The sequence below is a fragment of the Phascolarctos cinereus genome, unplaced genomic scaffold, assembly GCF_003287225.1.
Source record: "Phascolarctos cinereus isolate Bilbo 61053 unplaced genomic scaffold, phaCin_HiC Scaffold_3;HRSCAF=262, whole genome shotgun sequence".
Classification (NCBI taxonomy): Eukaryota; Metazoa; Chordata; class Mammalia; order Diprotodontia; family Phascolarctidae; genus Phascolarctos; species Phascolarctos cinereus.
Window position 1 is genome coordinate 153,886,777 of NW_027555736.1, and position 21,029 is coordinate 153,907,805.

Below are 21,029 nucleotides of genomic sequence, written 5' to 3' on the forward strand. Positions count from 1 at the left end.
TTACCCAGTTATCATAAGTCACCAATAGCATCAAAAGGGATAGTGAGAATCTTGACTTCTCTCTTGCAGGAGGAATATGTGCAAGAAGGCATTAGATGGACTCCAATTGACTACTTTAACAACAAAATCGTGTGTGACCTCATAGAGAACAAAGTTGTAAGTGTTGGGCTTGGCTACAGTTTTCCTATTCCCAAGTTCATAGTAAAAGTTTTCTGTTTAAATAAACATGGAATTAAAATTCAAACAAAAATCAGTCTCTGAATATTGCATATAACATTAGGTTTTGCTAATGTGTTGGTTAGTTATACCAAAACTCACTCTCTCTCTCTCTCTCTCTATCTGTTTTTCTGTCTCTCTCCCTCTCTTACTCTCTGTCTCTCTATTCCCTCCAACTACCTTTTCTCTCTGTTTCTTTATCTCTCTCTTTCTCTATCTTTATCTTTTTTCTCTCTGTTTCTGTGTCTCTTCTCTTTTTCTCTCAGTCTCTCTCTAGGTGTCTGCGTGTGCATCTGCTTCCCACACCCATCCTCCATTTTCTTACCCATTTCTTCTTCCTGTCCCACTTTCCCTTTTTATTCTTTTTGATGAAAGATAGCTCTTTAAGGAAAGGTGGAGGGAGATATATATTTGGAAACAAAAGTGATGTGAGAAAAAAAATTATCAATAAAAATAAATAAAATCAGTCTTTCAGCTTAAGTGAGGAATAATTCAACAGAGGTGAATATAAGATTTTAGCAAATTATTATATAGGTATATATATGAGTGTAGATGTGTATATAGATGGATAGTAAGATAATTTTTGAGGTAACCTGGTGTTTTCTCATATGAAGACATTTTCAGTAGCTCAATCAGGGCTAGTTATTCTTCTCTGAGATACAATAACAGTTTTCACATAAACTATGAGCCAGTGGTCTTAGAAGTTGCCTAGAGCATTAAGAGTTCGGGCACTTGTTCAAGATCATGTAACAAATATGTGTCACAGGTAGAATTTGAACCTAGGTCTTTCTGACTTTCAGACCACTTCTCTGTCCATTGTCATATTACCTCTTTGATATGGGTTATTATGGTAGAAATATTTCAGAATCCCCTCTGCTTTCCTATAGTCTGAGATTAGGAAGATTAGGAATAAAAATATGGATTGAATTCAGTTCATCAAATTCCTATCACTTTTGGGTCTGACCTCTGGTTTTCTCTTTCATCTACCACTTTAAAATAATGGCAAATAAAAACTTGGATGGGGATAAAAAGTCAAGCCCATGCTAGTTTTAGGAAGGAAATAATGTATTATCTCTTTGTGTGATTTCAATTAAACCTAATGAGAGTTAAAAAGCTTTTCACACAAGTTTTTTGCCCCCCATCACTATCCCCATTATATGGCCCTCCTCTTTAAGGGTCATTGACTGAATTCTTATTTGAAGGGAAATGCTGCCTTTCAAGATAGGAATTGTTTATTTTTTCCCTCAAGAAACTGATTCTCTCTCTCTCTTTCTCTCTCTCTCTCTCTCTCTCTCTCCACACACACACATATATATATATAATGTATGTGTATGTGTGTATATAGATAGATAGATATAGATATATAATTTTGAATTCATATTGATTTGGCCTTTTCTATTTGTCAAACTAGAATCCCCCTGGGATCATGAGCATTCTGGATGATGTCTGTGCCACAATGCATGCAGTAGGTGAGGGTGCTGATCAGACATTGCTTCAAAAACTTCAGATGCAGATTGGAACCCATGAGCACTTCAACAGCTGGAATCAAGGCTTTATCATTCATCATTATGCAGGAAAGGTATGGTCAGAGGCTTTAGTTTCAGAAGGAAAGAAAAAAGTGATTTCAGCATTGACCTATTCTATTTGTTTTGCATGAAATAGTCAATAAGCATTTATTAAAAGCCTACTGTATGCCAAGCACTGTGCTAAGTGCTGGGAATACAAAAAGGCAAAAGACAGTGCTTGCCTCAAGGAACTGACAACGTAATGTGACTTCTTCGTGTCCAGTTTGTTTAGTGGCTAGTGCAAGGAGTGACTGAAATGAACCCTTTTATCAGGAGTGCCAGAGTGTGACTGAATTCAGTGAAATGCTATCATCACTTTAGGGAGTTGAGGCACCTTTACAACAATGATTTCCTGGTCATGTGTTATTAGCATCATCCTTTGAAGTAAAATAACAATACATTTTTGTATTCCTTTTAAATTAAAAGTTAGTTGAAGGGTTTAGTTTTCCCATTGATTTGTAAAGAATAAAGCCCTACTGACCCATACAAATGAAGTTCCCTTCTAGAGTAAAAGTCTGAGCTCATCTAGATTCAGGTATGCAATGTTCAGCAGAACTGTCTGCTTATCATAGAGGTGAGCTGATGGCATTGACATATAGCATGTGCTCAGTCCCAAGTATGTCTGTTGAAATCAGAAAAATGCCTTCATCGATCAAGAAAATGGTTTAGTATGGATTCACCAAGATACAAACCTAATTATTTATTTATTTGGGCCAGGTATCCTATGACATGGATGGCTTTTGTGAGAGGAATCGTGATGTTCTCTTCATGGATCTGATTGAACTTATGCAGAGCAGTGAGCTGTGAGTCAGAATATACGCACACGATAAAAGTTCCTGGGATTGTTGGTTTAGATCTGTTTGGAAATGGGGAGATAATCTAGTTCAACCTCAGATGAGGACACTGACACCCAAAAACATCTTGACCTTGCTATGGTCAAGAAGGTATAAACCATGATTTGCACTCAGGTCCTCTGATTGAAATATGGTTTGCTTTCCATGCTTTCCCTGTTACCTTCCTCATGCTTACTGGCAGGCATCTTAGTCCAGCGTGATTTCAAGGCTAGGTAGCAATGGAGTGTCTAAGTCAACTTTTAGAAAAACATTCTATTTGTCACTCGTCTTCCGTCCCACGTTGCCATACACTTTTGAATGCCATTCCTACTCCAAACCTGTGCTTCTGTGATCCTGCTTACATTATCTTTCTCAATTTCCTCTTTTTTCCCACTCACCAGAAAGTAGACGTGACTGGAGCTCCCTTGAGCCTTTCACTGAGGCCATTGCGCACGAGGGTTCTTTGTGTCTCTTTTCACTGATGGTGTGGCCATCCCTGACAATGCTAGAAAATTCATCAGAAAGGCCTACATGCATCAAAAGTCTGAACAGGGAGTTTTTCCACATGTTTTATTCTAGCAAAGTAAGAGTTTTTGCTTCTTTTATTCCTTTAAGGGCCTCGTTTTCAAAGAGTGGTCAAGAAGCTTTTATTTTAGTGCTTTAAGGTTTGCAAAGCACTCCACATGCATAAGTTCACTGATTTGATCCTCACCACAATCTAGGAGGTTGGAGCTACTGTTATATCCATTTTATAAATGAACAAACTGAGGCTGAATGAAATTAAGTGACTTGGTTAGGATCACAAGGCTACTAAGTGTATGAGGTTGGATTCAAACTCAGGTCCTCTTCACTACAAGTCCAGCATCCCATCCACCACAGTACATAATATGAGCGTTTATTCTTTGCGCAAGTTAAGTGAAGCAGAACATCAAGGAAATAATCTGGATAATTCCAGCAGCTCCAAGCAGCCATTTGGAAGTAATGAGGGTTTGGCTCTATATCATCAAATTCACTGAACAATTGCTTTTCTCTCCATTTAAATTTGTGTATAATCAATAGCTTAATTTTTTTAAATGTTAAAATCTAAATGGCACAAATATTCCTCTGCAGCCAATCAGCAGGCACTTATTAAGGGCCTACAACAAGCCAGATACTACACTAAGCTGCTAAAAAGTTTACGTCCCTCATCTACCTTTCAGATTCTAGAGGATACATTACAGTCCCATTGAGTTCACTGGACCAAAGCAGAGTGGAGGGTTATACCATCAAATCAAAGCAGTGAATATATTATATTCAGGCTTTAACCTCTGGGGGATAATAAATTGCAAGGGCAAATGAAGGAGAAGAAAAGTAGGGAAACAGGTTTCACAAATCAGTTGCCCAGCTTTACATTCTAGTAATAACTATTGTTGTATCTTAGAATTCTTTCTCAAGTCTGTTGTTTACTATGCCACCAAGCGCTGTAGCTCAAGGGATGTATCTGGATCTGTACCTGCTCTGTCCCCACTGCACCTGGACATGGCTCGTTCATTCTCTAGATTCTCTAGAACAAGGCTTCTTAAACTTTTCCCCTTTTTGGACCCCTTTTCACACGTGTGGCCTGAGGGTGTGTGCAGTGCAAAGTGCTCATGCCTTGCGTTCCGAACCAAGGCTGCTGTGAAGTAGCATGATGCACCATGGGCACACTACATGCTTCTGGCACACGCTGCCAGAAACACTTTGGATTCATTATGTGTTTGATTTTTAATTAATTTTGCTTGTTACGCATTCAGAAACCTGTTACTGTTCCCACTGTTTAAGAAGCGCTGATCTAGAACACCCCTCTAGGAGGAGAATTTTAATCACTAAAGCTCCTCTCTGATTCCTTACTTATTCTCTTTGCTCCTTTTTTCAGGCCTTTTATAAAGGCTTTATTTCCGGAAAACCTACAAGCAGACAAGAAAGGCCGTCCAACCACTGCTGGCAGCAAGATTAAGGTACTGTTTTATTTTGAGTTGTCATTTAGATTATGTCTAGGGGAGACTTACCCTAGAGTCAAGGACTGGGCTTCTAGGCTCCAGGACAAAAGTGAAGCCCAAGAGATGGGAGGGGCTTGGTAAAGAAAACACTGGAGGACTGATGCAACTGCTTGACTAGGGGTCACAGGTCATCCGCTGAATGTGCCTTGGCCAAATATAAATCCCTAATGGATTTTAAGTACCTTGACCGACTATTATTATTCAGCAGATGATAATCAGCTGCTCTCTAAGAGGAAGCGGATTTTAGCTGAAGTTGGAGGAATTTTTGTTAAACCTAAGAGGAAAGTTTCTGATTCAGAGCCATGTCTGGAAGTCTAGTTCCAAAACTGTGTTCCAAATCAAGGCCTGAGACTGGCCAGTTTCAGAGCTTTATGGAGCTGAAATTCTGCTGAACTATTATAGAGAATGTTCATTTTATCTTCTTCTTTTTTTTTTTTTGGCCTTCACAAACCGTGCTTTGACTGTCTCATTTGTCTGTTTGGATTTTCAAAGGCAAGGAGTTTAGTATTTGTCAACATATATTTAATATACACGGTGTATAGAACAAGGAAGACAAATGCTCAAAAACAGTGTTGGTGTGGTCCATGGATTGAGCAGCAGAGTTGGAGTTAGAAGTCCTAGAAGTCTTGGCTCTGCTGCTTAATACTTTTGTAACCCTGTGCAAATGACCTTCTTGGGCCTCACTTTCCTCATCTGTATATATTTATAGAAAGGATTGGGCTAGCTGACCTCTGAGGTCCTGACGCCTACAAATAAGAGTTTTGATTAAGGAGACAAGCCAAATGCCCTTGGAAACATAGGAACATTTTCAAAGAACTATGTATCCAAATATCAATGGATAATGTGCGAATTAAGTACTTTTTCAGCATTATTTTCCATTACTTCCTAATACAAATTCCATTTTTCAGGCAGACTATGGTCTTGATCACCCTATTCCCACACTACATCCCACCATTCTACACATGTACCACATTCTGTTTTCCTAAATGGTACTTGAAATGCCATTCTCCCTTTCACCAGACATATTTATCCATCTTTCAAAGCTCAGTTCAAAACCCATCTCATCGACTAAGCCTTCCCCAGTGACTCCCGCCAACATTTCTTTCTTCTCTTTGTGAATATCCCATATATTGTATGTATCAGAACAACAACAGGCTTACTCAGGAAAACTAAAGATAAGCCTACCCTTGAATTTAAGTGGAACATTGTATTATAGTTTAGCACCTTATCGTATTCTGTCTTCTTAATTTATTTGTACTGGTCTCCTTTCTCCAGAGGAATTATAAGCTTCTTAAGGACATGGGACAATGTTATACACTTCTTTTGTTTCTCTAGGATGCCTAATACAGTACTAGTCACATTGTCCTAATAACTGCTCAGATTTATATAGTATTTTCTGGTTACAAAGTGCTTTTCCAACCAAAAAAAAAAAGACATCAATAAAATTAGGGGACAGCTAGGTGGCACAGTGGATAGAGCTCCAGCCTTAGAGTCAAGAGGACCTGAGTTCATATCTGCCCTCAGACACTTGACACTAGATGTGTGACCCTGGGCAAGTCACTTAACCCCAAATTGCTTCACTGAAAAAAAAGAAAGAAAAGAAAAGATATCAAGAAAGTGCTTTTCCATGCATTTTCATTTGATTATCACAACTCTGTGACTAGATAGTATAAATAGTTCTATACCCATTTTATAGATGAGCAAATTGTAGCTCAGAGATTAAGCATCTAGCACACAAGTCCAGTGCTCTTTACATTATGCTTCATTGTAATGTCTTCAGTAAATAGCTGTTGTATTGAATAAGTGCTAAGGGAATCGGACAAGGGACGAGATTAGAGTCTTATGGATTCATTAGGCTTCTTAGAGGAAGTAGGTTATAAGCTGGCTTCTGGGGGAAGGGGAGGAAATCAGCATGTGCCTAGGGAGGAGCAAGTGGTCGGCCACGGACAGTCATCGGATTAGGCTGGCTGGAGCTCAGTGTCCATGGCAAGGATATTCATCGTGAAATAAGAGAAATTCTCAGAAGCCACAAGCATCAATATCTGCATGCAGCTTATGACTCATAAGTTCAGTTGTAGGTCCAGACTTTAGCTCTGGGATGGAAAATCTGGTCACACGGCTCTCAAATTCATATCCAAAGGACCCAAATCAGCAGGGTTGCACATGACCCGACTTTGAAGCTAGCTGGATTTTCCCCCATGTCTGTTTTATGATGTATAAGGATGCCTGTAAGAGAGGTGATAATCTCTTTCTGACTTGACACTCCACTCCCCTCCCCTATCCCACCAATAACTTTAATTATTTATTTCTTTAGTTTAATTCTGTGACTTAAAAAATAGCACTGCCTCACACCATGCTAATGGCTGGTACTGCCAGCCAATGAATTGAAGGTTTTTGTTCAGTATTCAATTTAACCTTCAGTCTATCCAGTGATATGTGCAATCTGCTCACTTCTGTCCCTACATCATACCCCCACTTTCTATACCATGTCTTTCACTTGAAATGGCACTCAGGAAAATACTGACCACCCTCTCTTGTACAGGGTTGGTTTTTTTTTAGCACACACTATTATTTTGAGACAACCTGGCATAGTTAATGGAGGATGGGCTTTGGAGTCAGCAAGATCTGGCTGTAAATCCTACCTTTGACACATACTAGCCATCAGACCATGGGCAAATCTCCTAACCTGCCAGTGCCCTCGGGAAGCTCTCTAAGACTTTAAGTTACAGGCATGTTGCTGGTCTTTATTACTAGAGAGATTTTTGGAATTTTCCCAAACTGTTGAAATTACAGGTTCAGTTCAAAATGAAGCAAAACAAATTGTACTGGTCTGTATTGTAAAATCATTTTAAGACATTCCTTCCCATTGGGTACATTGACATTTTAGGATCTGTCTGCAGGTTCGTAACTTTCCATTCTGCCTCTTGAGAATATTTCCCCTGTTGAGGAGTTTCTTGAAAAACTTTAAGAGGATTTTACTGCGTTGCATAATGATGTACGTGGCAGTTAGGAGAGGAATTTCTTTGCTACAGTTGTAGGGATATGAAGTGAGAACAGTATTGAAATCTGTGTCAATGGTACTTGAATACCCAGTTTATGAGATAGGAAAAAAAAATGTTTCATTTGGTTCCCACTGAGCCAACTATAAATGAGCAGAAAAACATGGTGAAATTCTCAGCAGAGAGGCTTAGTGAAAATCCAGATGCTGCTGCCCCCAGTTTGTTTTCTAGGACACTGTGGAGCAAAATGATCTGCTTTAGCTGATCAAAGTCCAAAGCAGAGCCTGGGTGGAGGATGACTGAACTTTGAATTCTCCGGTAAGACAGCCTCTCCCACAGGGTGCGTACAGGTGCCTGCAGCTTCATCACACTCAGCTTCTTCTTCCCCTTTTAACGTGTTGTCTGCCGTCAGAAACCTCAGCTATAAATTGTCATTTGGGCTCTGAGGGTTAGAAGATTCTGACATGGCTTCCAAAGTTCTCCTTTTTTCTCACTGAATTAATTCCCTCTTATTTTTAACCTGACTACCTGAGTCACAACTAGGACAGGGGGAGCAGGAGTTTACCTAGGGGCTTTTAGCATTGATGGCACTTCCACAGTATGGAAACAACTGAGTTTAACATCTACTTTGGCAGAACTATGAAACCATAAGTCAGTTGAACCGCAAGTGAATTTTTCACTGATTTATTCCTCTAAGTGAGCTCCTTCCTGACCTTCTGATTCTCCACCTATGAGACATTCCTGATGACGTCCAAAAATCTCCCACTCTTCAACTGAATTTAGCTTAAAACTTTGACTTGTGATCATGTTCAGTGCTCCTCTCCCTTGTTGTCAAAATTGCTAGTCACAGTGGAGATCAGAAATTAGTGGTTTGTCCTATAGCCCCTAGTTTGACAAGGATTTTTCTTTTTTTTTTTATTCAATTTTATTGTGAACTTAAGAAATAAAACAAGCATTTCCATAACATAGCAGAACAGAAAAAAGATGATTGTACATGACACTGCAAATTTTAAAGTATAGCTTGCTATTCCTTTTACATATGTAATAAAGTTACCATGTATTTTTTCTTTTTTTTTCTTTTTTTCTTCCCTCCTCTCCCCCCACCCACCCACAGGGATGGCTACTATTAGACACAAGAGAGTGTGTGTGTGTGTTTGTGTGTGTGAATGTGTAATATTCTCTACATACTTCTATTTATCAGTTCTTTCTGAGCTAGGCAAAGGAATGATGGAATGGTTAAAGACAGATAACTAGGGAGTCTTTTCATTCTTCACTCTCAGAGGTATGCTTCTGTCAGTGAACATAAGTCCAAAGCAAAAAGAGGATATGGGGCTGGGGGGGAATTAATTCAGTGAGAAAATGAACTCTTAAAGAAAGAGAGACAGTGAGAATAGATGATGCAGTAAAAACAGCCTGGGTTAAAGTCCTTTTACAAGTGGTTATGTAACCCTGGGCAAATCACTTACCTTCTCAATCCCTCAGGTAACTATCTAATGTTATAAGTTGCAGATGGGGCCATTTCTTCACCAGGAGTTTGTATACTGAAAAGAACCACAAATTTGGCCCTCTCCCCTAACTCTACCCCCCCCAAAAAAAAGGGATAGGAAAACCAAAAGCTATTGAATTCAATTTTGAATATTGATGATAATGATGATGATTACACCAAAACATTGTATTACACATGATTGTATCACGGTGACATAGTAAAAAGAACAATGGCTCTGTGAGTCAGAAGGCCTGGGTTCAAATCCTGCCTCTATTGATTACTATCATTGTGACCCTGGCAAGTCACAACTTCCCTGGGCAATTCAACTAGATTGCCTCTGAGGTCCCTTCCAACTCTAGACCTGTGGATGATATCAAGTTGTATGGATTTAGATGCTATGGATGATATCAAGTTGTATGGATGTACCCAAAAAAGCACATTAAACATGGTTGTTGTTTTTTAATCTCAGGAAAATTTTCTAATGATAGCAAAATATCCTTTGGACTCCATAAGTTATTGTAAGTCATTTTTCAGTCGAGTGCAAAACTCCTTGACCCCATTTGGGATTTTCTTTTTTGTCTGTTTTTTGGCAAGGTAATCAGGGTTAAGTGACTTGCCCAGGGTCACACAGCTAGTGAGTATCATGTGTCTGAGGCTGGATTTGAACTGAGGTCCTCCTGACTCCAGGGCTGGTGCTATATCCATTGCGCCACCTAGCTGTCCCCATTTGGGATTTTCTTGACAAAGATACTGGAGTGGTTTGCCATTTCCTTCTCCAGCTTATTTTACAGATGAGGAAACTGTGGCAAACAGGGTTAAGAGACTTGCCCAGAGTCACGCACCTAAGGCCTGATGAATTGATGAAAAGGAGTTTTCCTGATTCCAGGCCCACCGAGCCACGTAGCTGCCCTCCCTTGGTGTGTATAGTGCCCCTAGCTCATGTAATGTTATCCCCTTCCATTTTGCAGGAGTTAGGGGCATGGCACCACAGCAAGCTGGAAAATCTGCATAAAATTTTTTGACTCTCCTTTCATACTAGAAAAGAAGTCTGAATTTGTTTTTTCTTTTACGGTGTGATTATAGTACCTTATTGCAAAATTTGGGTTGCTATTATATAATACTACATATACACACACACAATACATTTCTGAGTTTCTAAAGTATTTCTGTGCCTTTTGCATCTTCCACAAAATCCCCAAATTTCCATTTAATTTTTTTTGGGGGGGGTTAGGCAATTGGAGTTAAGTGACTTGCCCAGGGTCACACAGCTAGTAAGTGTCAGGTCTGAGGCCGGATTTGAACTCGGGTCCTCCTGACTTCAGGGCTGGTGTTCTATCCACCGCACCACCTAGCTGCCCCCTCCATTTAATTTCTTATGCCAGTCCATGATATATTGAAACTGCAATGTGGAAGGGACGACTGTGTTTGAATCCCTGTAGTTTACTGTAGTGTGGAGCTTCAGGATCGCTTCCAACTCTAGGATTCTACAATCCATCTTCCATGCTGCGGTATCCTTCCCTACAGTTCTCCTGGCACTCCTCTGTAAAGTAGAAGTCACCCAGGTTTCTGGAAAGCTTTTCCAGCAGAGAAAAAACCTATGCAGATCCACTAGTCAGTCAATCAATGTAAGTTTATTTGACCCTACTAGGCGTCAGGCATTGTGCCAAGTCCTGGGGATATAAAAATAGGCAAAAGACAGTTCCTGCCCTCAAGGTGCATACAGTCTAATGGGGGGAGGTGGGTGCTTTGGTCTTCCAGACCAGGTTATTTCCCATGGATATGGCAGTCTTCACTTGATTACTTTAAGGGCCCATGATTTTGTCCATTTGGATGCTCTTTTTCCCAAAACAATGAACACAACCCTGCTACAATTTAATAAATGATGTTTTCCAGTTGTTATGACATCAAAATTTCATTTCCCCTGCAGCCTATTCATGAAGAGTCTCTCTAAACTTAGCTAGGCTGGTTCTCAGGCAGCATACAGCCTGTCTAGCTTTTGATAGGATCTGTCAGAGCCTCTACTCTTCTAGCATTGACTTCCAGAACCAAGGATCTTTTCCATGACACAGTGAGGCCGCAGAGGAAGAGGGTAACAAGGTTGTACAGTTTATTCTAGTCTATTAATGATCCCAATAACTTGAAAGTCCCACCAGCTTCTTAATAGGGACAGCTGGGGGGGCAGGAGGGCAGCGCAGAAGATAGATCACCAGCCCTGGAGTCAGGAGGACCTGAGTTCAAATTTGACCTCAGACACTCACTAGCTGTGTGACCCTGGGCAAGTCACTTAACCTCAATTGCCTACAAAAAATTAAATTAAATTAAAAAAGAAAGAGGAACAGCTGGGCGGCCCAGTGGATAGAATGCCAGGCCTGGAGTCAGGAAGACTCATCTTCCTGAGTTCAAATCTGGCTTCAGACATTTACTAGCTGCGTGACCCTGGGCAAGTCACTTAATCCTGTTTGCCTCAGTTTCCTCATCTGTAAAGTGGGCTGGAGCAAGAAATGGCAAACCACTGCAGTATCTTTGCCAAGAAAACCACAAATGTGGTCAAATGCAACTGGAAAAAAAAAAAGAGACTGAAATATCTCTTTCAAAAGTTCCAGAGTCCACAAAGGGCCAGTGCTATTTGTATGGCACAATCACTCTTGTGAGTAAGACTTTGTAAGAGCAGAACACTGCCAGTGCTATGAGCAATAGGAAGTAGCCAGCATTGTGGAAGATGAAATTGGTGAGAGAGAGGACAGAGCATTTGGCATGATGTGAAGATAGTCAAGCTAACAGGCAAACGAAAGTGCGGAGACATCTTGTACCTGCAGCTGTATCAGCACAGGGCCACTGGAAGCGCCCTCCCCTGGACACATACAGCCCTGGAACTTGCTGCCCCACATAGTTAGGTGGCACAATGGACAATGTGCCAGATCTGGAATCAGGAAGACATGAGTTCACATCTAGCCTTAGACACTTAACTAGCTATGTGACCCTGGGCAAGTCACTTATCTTCTATTTGCCTCAGTTTCTTTATCTATAAAATGAGGATAATAATAGCACCTCCCTTGCAGGGTTTACGTGTGAGGATCAGCTGAGGTAACATATATAGCCCTTTGTAAACTGTAAAGCCCTATACACATGCTAGCTACTGTAATTGCACAAAGCAGTATAATAAACGAATAAGTCTTTGTGAAGAAAATCTAACTTTAGGAAGTTGTACTATAAGTCAATGAAAGTTAATAGAGCTACAGTAGAACATAGTGGGAAAATCACTGGTTCAGGTCAAGCATGGGTTCCAGTCTGAGCCCTAACAATTGTGTGTTTTCTATGAGTGTTCAGCTGGTCAGTGAGCAAGCATTCAGTCTGCCTCCAGTGGTCTTTGAAAGGCACAAGATTTCTTATAAATACATTTAATTCAACTCAGCCAACATTTATTATGCTGTCCTAGTCAGCGAGGGGGAAATAAAAAGCCATTAGACATGGGCCCAGTGCCTCGATGAATCCTGTAGTCCAGGAGGGGAATTAATTTGACAGAAAAAAAACATGCAATTTTAAAAATAAAGTGAGAAATTGAATAAACTATAGGCTTAAACTTGGAATTACAACCCCTTCAAAGAAATTGAGACCCAAGGAGATTGAGTGACTTCTATATGGTTACACAAATAAGAGATTGCCTAGCTAGGGCGTGAGCCCACATCCCAAATCCAGGGCTTCTTCAAAGACAACATGCTTCATGAAAGGTCCAAAATACTGTGAGAGTCCAGATGAGGAGGAGATGTATCTGGTAGAGAGGAGCTAGGTGGTAGAGTAGATGGTGTTGGATTTAGTCGAGTATACCCCCTACCTGCCTCAGTTTCATCATTTGTAAAATGGAGATTATAATTATTACCAACCTCACAGGATTGTTGTAAGGATCAAATGAGTTAACATATGTAAAGTGCTTTGCAAACCTCCAAGTGCTACAAAGATGCTAACTAATGTTATTATTGGAGAGAATCAGGAGATAGCATTTGAGCTGGGCTTTTGGCATAATGGGTAAGATTTCAACTGGTGGCCATGGCAGGGAAGGCATCCTGGCACAGGGAGTAGGAAATCAGATTGGTGGAGTCATTTTTAAAGGATGTATTTTAAATATACCCTTGTATTTTAAAAGTCTGCATTAGATGTTTAAATACGTTCAGTTAAAAGCAATCACAATATTGCAGGGGAGGGAATCTGTGAAACTTTTAGAATGTAATTACTGATGATTACCGTCTATGTCTTGAACCATTTCACGGTGCAAATAAAGCTAATTTAGTTTGATCTCTCTTGCCAAATTCTACCCTAGAGGATAGAATGATAGAATGCCAATGATTTTGAGCGGGATACAGAGAGATTAATGATCCTGTATGTGCCAATGCTTCAAGGTCATACAGAGAAAACAATGAGGTTGGCAATGAGACTGTGTAACTATTACAAGGATCTCAAATGTGCTTAAAATTCACCATTTTCTTTCATATCACAGTGTCTAAATGGGAATGAGCAAAGCCCTTTTTTTGGATCACCTGCCCCATGTTTTCGTACCAACAGTGAGAGTGCAAATTAGAAAAAAAAATACATTTACCCTAAAAATGACAGAGTCTCGGTATTGCTAGTGTTTTGGAGAGCATTCCCTAAGGATAGTTAAGCTTGATGTTTGGTATTGTTTGGATATCTTCCTGTGGTCCTGGGCATTCTTGCGAATATGCAAAGTTATTACAAAAGAGAGTTGCTGAGAAAGTTGACCCATCAAATAATGCCAGATATTCCATTTCATTTCATAACATTAAAGGTGAAATTCTTAATGTTGCCTGTCCTTGAAAAGTGACACATGAAGGAGGTCTCGGGAGAGAATTGTAGCCTAGCTGTATGGTAACAGCATGACTTGGAGCATCATAGATCTAGAACTATCAGAGACTTTAGATGTGAGTTAGCCCAACCCCGCCTCATTTTTCACATAAGGTAATTAAGGCCTACAGAAGTTAAGTAACTTATTCAAAGCAGAGGTATGCTGGTAAATATTTAACAACCAGCTCTCCCCCAAAAAGTGTGGGCAGGGCACACTTAAGTTTAATCTATGTCATTCATATTTTCCCATCGCTTTGTTACTTCTAGATCATCAAGAAAATAATAAATTGAGCATTGGTTTATAGCTCTTTTAGATATCCAAGGTGTAAATGCTCACAAAATTTTTAACAATTGGCTCTTTCAAGCCACTACTAGCTGGCTCTATCATACCCCTGGTTCAAGGTCGCATTAGTTAGTGACTGAGCTAGGATTTGAACTCAGGTCCTATGACAGACTTCAATTTTAAAACTCTTTCCACTCTACTTCCACACAATGTTGTTGGTGAAGATAAATTTGAAGGCTCTAGAATGTGGTTTGAAAGAAACTAGGAGTCAAAATCCCCAAGATGGGAAAAGATATTCCAATCTAACAGACCTTAATTCAGATGAAAAAAGAGTGGGTTGAAGCTGCTGACAGGGTGCTGGAAGTGGCATATTGTGGTACTTACAATATGAGATGTAATGGAGAATGATTTAAATGCTGAAAATCAGAAGGATGCAAAGGCTGTGAAGAGTTTTGTCTCTTTGATACAGGAATTAAGCCTGCAGAGAGACAGCTGAATCACGCTGCCCAGGAGTCTATGCCTTTTTATGTTCTGCTGTGTGAGAAAGAAAAACGTGATACCTTGATGAGGAAAACAAAACAATTAAAGAAGCCATGAGCAGGAACTTATTGCTAAAAGTCCCCTTCCCCATCTGTCACACGGTCTGCACAGCTTATTAGCCCGACCTCGGTCACTCAGGGTTGGCAAGATTTTAAAGGAAAACATCCATGCATCCCTTATTGATAGTCTTAGTCTTTATGTGCAGAAATGCATATTTTTTGGGGGGAAGGGGAGGCAATGGGGTTAAGTGACTCGCCCAGGGTCACACAGCTAGTAAGTGTTATGTGTCTGAGGCAGGATTTGAACTCAATTCTTCCTGAATCCAGGGCTGGTGCTCTATCCACTGCACCGCCTAGCTGCCTCCAGAAATGCGTCTTTTTAAGAGCAGGAAGCACAATCCACAAGAGAGGCTGGGTAGCCTCCCAAACAGGGTAATTGGTCCCTGGAACAGGAGAAACCTAGCTTCTGACAGTACTGGCTTTGAACAAGTCACTTAATGTCTCTGAGAGCCGTCTGCATAGGTAACAAGAGTTTCCTAATTGAGGATTCCCTATGTCCATTAAATTACAGGCCCGTTCTCAGCTAAGACTAATCAGATTAGCCAAATCAATTAAGTAATGAAATCATATGCAGACCTATGATCTCTCAGTTGGTGCAGTGGACAGAGCATTGGGCCTGGAGTCAGGAAGACCTCGGGTCAAATCCAGCCTCAGACACTTAATTATGTGACCTTGGACAAGTCACTTAACAGCTATCTGCTTCAATTTCCTCAACTATTAAAAGAAATAATAATAGCAGCTACCTCCCAAGGTTGTTGTGAGGATCAAATCAGATAATATTTGTAAAGCACTTAGCACAGTGCCTTGCACATAGTAGGAGCTTAATGAATATTAGCTATTATTATTTACAGTTGTTAAAAGAAAAAGCAGGTATATAAATCTTTTTTTTTTTGGTGAGGCAGTTGGGGTTAAGTGACTTGCCCAGGGTCACACTATTAAGTGTCAAGTGTCTGGTCCGAGACCAGATTTGGACTCAAGTCCTTCTGACTCCAGGGCCAGTGCTCTATCCACTGTACCCCATAGGTATAAAAATCTTAACCCCAGGTATATAAATCTTAATAAAATAATATATTAAGTGCTCCTGGTTTTTTTTAATCTTTTCTATGCTATCAGTTTTTGTTGCTGCTACTATTTTTATGTCACCATAATCAGTCTATTTTGAACTGATTTCTGTACTCTTCATTACGCTTGAGATTATAACTCGTTAAGGAACTGAGATCTATGTGTGTGTGTGTGTGTGTGTGTGTGTGTGTATACCATGGAGACTTTACGCCCACCTCATCTGTGCTGATTTATATGTTTTTATCTCTTATTCAGGTGAACACAATGTACTAGTAAGATCAAATAATATGCATATATGGCCTTGGAATTAGAGGTAAATCACAGAAGAAGGCCCACAGTTTTCAGCTATTACTGTGACGATTAATTAGTACATTGGTCCGATGATTTTGTCAGATTAGTTTATTGTTAACCAGGGAGGTAGGGAGAGCCTGGTCCTGAGGGGATAAGACCTGTGCTTCAGGAAGGAGCAAAGGAAAAGGAGATACAACCAGGGGTGGGGGAGAGTAGGGAGCCTTTCAGAGGAAGAAAGGGGAATTGATAAGTATAAAGAGCATGGAGATGTGTTTGGGGTAGGGATGGAGGAGAGCAAGATAGTGCTATGCCCGGGTTTGATTTACCTCTGAAGTTAGGGATTCATTGTTAAGCAGTGAGTAACTAACACCTACCATTTACCTTAGCGAGCTAAGTCAGCAAATATAGATAGATTAATTTCTCTGTGCTTAGAGTAGAAGAACTCTAGAGTAGAAGTCCCTCCTACATCTCCAGTTCCAGGGAAGAATCATTGATATTTTTAATGATGTTTCTGAGGCACTCTCAGATCCTAGAATCTTAGAGCTAGAAAGGATTTCCTCAGGGAGACAGCGCAGCTCAGTGGGAAAAGCCCTTTCTTTGGTGTTACAAGACCTGGATTCTAATCCTGGCTTAATACCTGTAGATCCTTGGGCAAGTCATTTAACCTCTAGGCCTCAGTTCCTCATTTGTAAAATGGTTGTGCTTGGTCTAGGTGACCAGTAAGTTCTCTTTCAGTTCCAGTTTTTGTGATCCTATCACCTTAGCAGCCATCACAGCCAACATTTGGTGTACAGTGAAGATTCATAAACACAGAAAAATAATTTGCCCAAGGTTATCCAATGAATTAATAGCAATCCATAATTAGCAGCCCTAATTCAGGTCTCATCTCTTTTTGCCTTGACTATTTTATATTTGTCTTCCTGACTTTAATAGTCTTCCAAACACCCTGCTTTTCACGTGTTCCTTCTCTAATCAAAAACCTTCAGTGGCTCCCAGTTGCCAATGAATATAATATAAATTTCTGGTCACCTAAAATCTAGTTCCAGTCTTTCTAGTTTTATATCATACTTCATGCCTCCATGTACTATATTGTACATTCCAACTGGACCAGACTATTGGTTAAATTCTAGTCTTGTCCACTCATCTCTTTTTCCTGGCCTTTACTCACTTTCTTGGAATAGGCTTTCCGGCTGCCCCTCACCCCCATTTCCATACGTTCATGTCCCTCTCATACTTTGAAGTCTTTATCCAAGCACCACTTCTTCCATAAAGCCTTTTCTGACCACCACCGCCAGTTACAGAATCATAATGATCTCAGGTATCTCAAGTTTGCTTGGTCTTCTTTACATCTATGTCATTCTCCTTTGCATCCCAGTTATTTGGATGTGTGCCTGTTTTCTATCTTAGATTGTGAATTTAGAAAAGGGTCAGTATGATATCTACCCTTGTATTCTCATTGCTGCCTAATAACAATGTCTTTCATGTCTTATTTAGTTTTTCAGTCTAGGCCTGTGGTTTCATTGGTGCAGAAAATCCCTGGGGAGGAAATTCTTTCTGCCAATGCAATACAGAAACTGTTCTCAACTTATAGTCTTAGGGAGCTGAGACACTGAGAATTGAAATCCCTTGTCTAGGGTCACAGGGCTAGTATGTGTCCTTGAGTCCCAGCCTGACCCTTTATTCATGTTGTCCAAGTGCCTTTCACATAATTAGGCATTAAATAAATATTCATTTGGTGGTAATGACAGAATCATTAGAGGGAGTTTACTTCTCCAAACCTCCCAGTCTCCATTATCCTGCAGTATCTTCTGAATCAGCAAAGGAAGATTGTGTTCATTATGATTTTAGTGATAAGAGTTAAATTGTTAGTGTTGAGGTTTGAGTGCATTGTATTACTGTGTTTAATATTCTTTAAAAATTCATAATCTCTGGAGGGTAAATATCATACCTTAGCTAAATAGAAAATTGAATTAATGGAACCCATCATGCCATGATACTGTATACTGTATAGAGCAACTACTTGACTTAGGAATTATTTATATCAAGACCACTCATATGTAAAATTATGAAATAGGCCAAGTGCAGGAAACTTATAAAGCCTTTTTTTCTTTTTGTGTTTGTCCTTCTAATTAGTTCCTTCTGTTCCTAAGAATCTTCCTTAAAGAAAGAGATGTAATCTCAGTACAAATTTGTATTGTACTTTGTAGTTAAAAAGCATTTTCACAAACATTATCTCATTTGATCTTAGAACAAACCTGTAATAATATTCTATCAGTATTATCATCAGTATGTCAGAATAAGGCAGCATGGTATAATGGGTAGAGGGCCATCCTTGAAGTTGGGAAGAACTGGGGTTCAAGTCTGTCTCTGATATATGACCCTAAGGCAAACTACCTAGACTCTCAATGCTTTGCTGTTGTTCAGTCATTTTTTCAGTCATGTCCGATTCTTCATGATCTCATTTGGGATTTTCTTGGCAAAGATACTGGAATGGTTTGCTGTTTCCTTCTCCAGCTCATTTTGTGGATGTGGAAACCAAGGCAAACAGGATTAAGTGACTTGCCCAGGGTCACACAGCTAATAAGTGTCTGAGGCCAGATTTGAAGTCATGAAGATGAGTCTTCCTGATATCAGGCCCGGCACTCTATCCATCGAGCCACCTAGCTGCCCTTTTTGTCAATGCTAAGACTGTTCATTGCAGACAAGTTGATCTGCATCTATGGCAGAGTTTTCTAACCAGGTGTTTCCCACAGAAATAAAATCATAGGTTTGCATAAATACATATTTACAAGGGAAGTGAGACTCAGGAAAAGGTTTAAATGAGACTTAGTAAATGATAGAGCTCCCCAGGTCTTTTGCCACCAACTTTACAATGCCACTCTGGCAAAGTTCAATTCAAGCAAAGGATTCCATTTGTCATTAGCTCTCATAATGACTTAGTGGAGGAGGAGAAGCTTGACAACATTGGCACTGGTGAAGCTCTGGGCTAGTGAATTGGATTTGCCTTGGAGAGGGTCCTTTGCCCAGCCTGGCCCTAGAGGAAATTGTGAAGTAGGCTGAGTTCCAGTTCAGTGCTATATCTGGACTATTGTCTTTGGTTCTGAAATTCAGTTTTAGGAAGGCCATTGAGAAACTCAAGCTCATCCTGAGGATGGTGATAGCCAGGTGGAAGAGAGGACTGGAGGCAAAATCATAGGAGGACTGGCTAAGGAGAAGAAAAGATTTGTGAGGAGGAAAGAGGGGACATGATCACTCTCACCCTGCTTTATCCCCAAAGGCTGAATTTAGAGCAATGGGGGTGGAATTCCATTCAAATTCGTAAACATTAAGTTTTAACCTTCCATGTTTGACACCCTTCACTAGCCTCTAGGGAGACAAAGGGAAAAAATAAAAGTCTTCACTGTCGAGAGATTTATATTTGACTGCAGAGAAGAAATTTTCGGTTCAGTCAGGGAATGTATTTCCTAACAACTAATCATTCAAAAGTTTAGAAAGACAGTTTGGGGAGGTAATGAGTTTCCCTTTATTATAGATCTTCAAGTAGAATCTTCATAATCATTTGTTGCTCTGGGGAGAGGGTGAGGGAAGCAGTATAGAAAGGATCCCATTTTATATAAGAAGGTCACTGATATCCCTTCCAGCTTGGAAATTCTGTGATTCCATCTATTCCCCTTTTCTTTCTATTCCTTATTCCTCCCCTCTCCTTTATTTTTTTTTAATTTTCTGCTTATCAATTCCTGTCTAGCCCCTGCCTGAGTGCTTAGAACACCTTCCCAAGCCTTACATTAATGAAACACCCCCTCGCTCTATACTTCCCTTCCCTGTTTCCTCTTTATGGTCAGGGCCCCATTCCCTTTGGACCTTATGCTGAGAAACTAATAAGCTACTCTTTGCCAAGGGAAAAAATAGATGGATGGCTCTATTATGCTGCATAAATACTGCGTGTTATTACCTAACTCTCTCACCTTCCTTCCATTTGCCTCCCACAAAAACCCCCATATATATATATACACTTTTTTTTTAATCAGTGTTTTCTGGAGACAATATTTTGACTCAGGAGTGGACAGGTTTCAGCCATAGGATTGTGGAGAATTTTATTTTTTTTAACTACCTACTCCTCCCTTATCCATATCACTAGAATTGCCATCATGAGAATGGTGAATGAGTGGGTAGGAATGGCCTCCATGCAGCTCCCCTCCTGCAGGGGACACTTCTACTCTATTTCTTCAATTTCTGGCAAAACAAAAAATTGCAGAAGCCTACTCATTGTCGTTTAGGGATAGCCTCACGGCTCAGGGCCAGGGATAGCCTTATAGCTGAAGCCCCAGGAGAGCTGTAGCAATGAGGGCTGGTCAAGGCAACTTCTGTTGTTTATTCCCTCTTATCTGTAGTCTTGGAACTAATGGCCCAGGTGGCCCTGACCCCATTCTTATACTTGAATGTTATGCATTTTTCCCTAAATAGACACCTCAGACTATGATTTCCTCAGATTGCCACAGGGCAGCCCTAATCAAAAGTTGACTCTGATTGGTTTCTGATTGGCAAAGCAGCATAATGTGTAGTAGATAGAATGCTGGTCTTTCTGTCAAGAAGTTCTGGATTTGAATCCTACCTCAGATGCTTACTAGCTATGTGAACCTGGATGAGTAAGTCACCCAGCTAACTTATCTGGACCTCAATTTGCTCATCTCTAAAATGAGCCACCAGGTGTGCAGTGGCTAGAAGTCAGGAAGACTTTGTTAATTCAAATCTGGCCTCAGGCCCTTACTCCCTGTGTGACCCTGGACAAGTCACTTACCCCTGTTTGCCTCAGTTTCCTTATC

General features: G+C 40.2%; 1 protein-coding gene across 2 annotated transcripts in view; it reads left to right on the forward strand.

The window, feature by feature from the left end:
- MYO1E (myosin IE) overlaps window positions 1–21,029 on the forward strand; it is a 236,524-nt gene that overhangs the window by 137,473 nt on the left and 78,022 nt on the right. For both annotated transcript variants that reach the window (XM_020981944.2, XM_078151237.1), the window contains exons 13-16: window positions 70–156; window positions 1,628–1,795; window positions 2,499–2,584; window positions 4,509–4,590. In XM_020981944.2, the coding sequence (XP_020837603.1) occupies window positions 70–156; window positions 1,628–1,795; window positions 2,499–2,584; window positions 4,509–4,590 (423 nt within the window). The remainder of the gene's footprint in view (window positions 1–69; window positions 157–1,627; window positions 1,796–2,498; window positions 2,585–4,508; window positions 4,591–21,029) is intronic.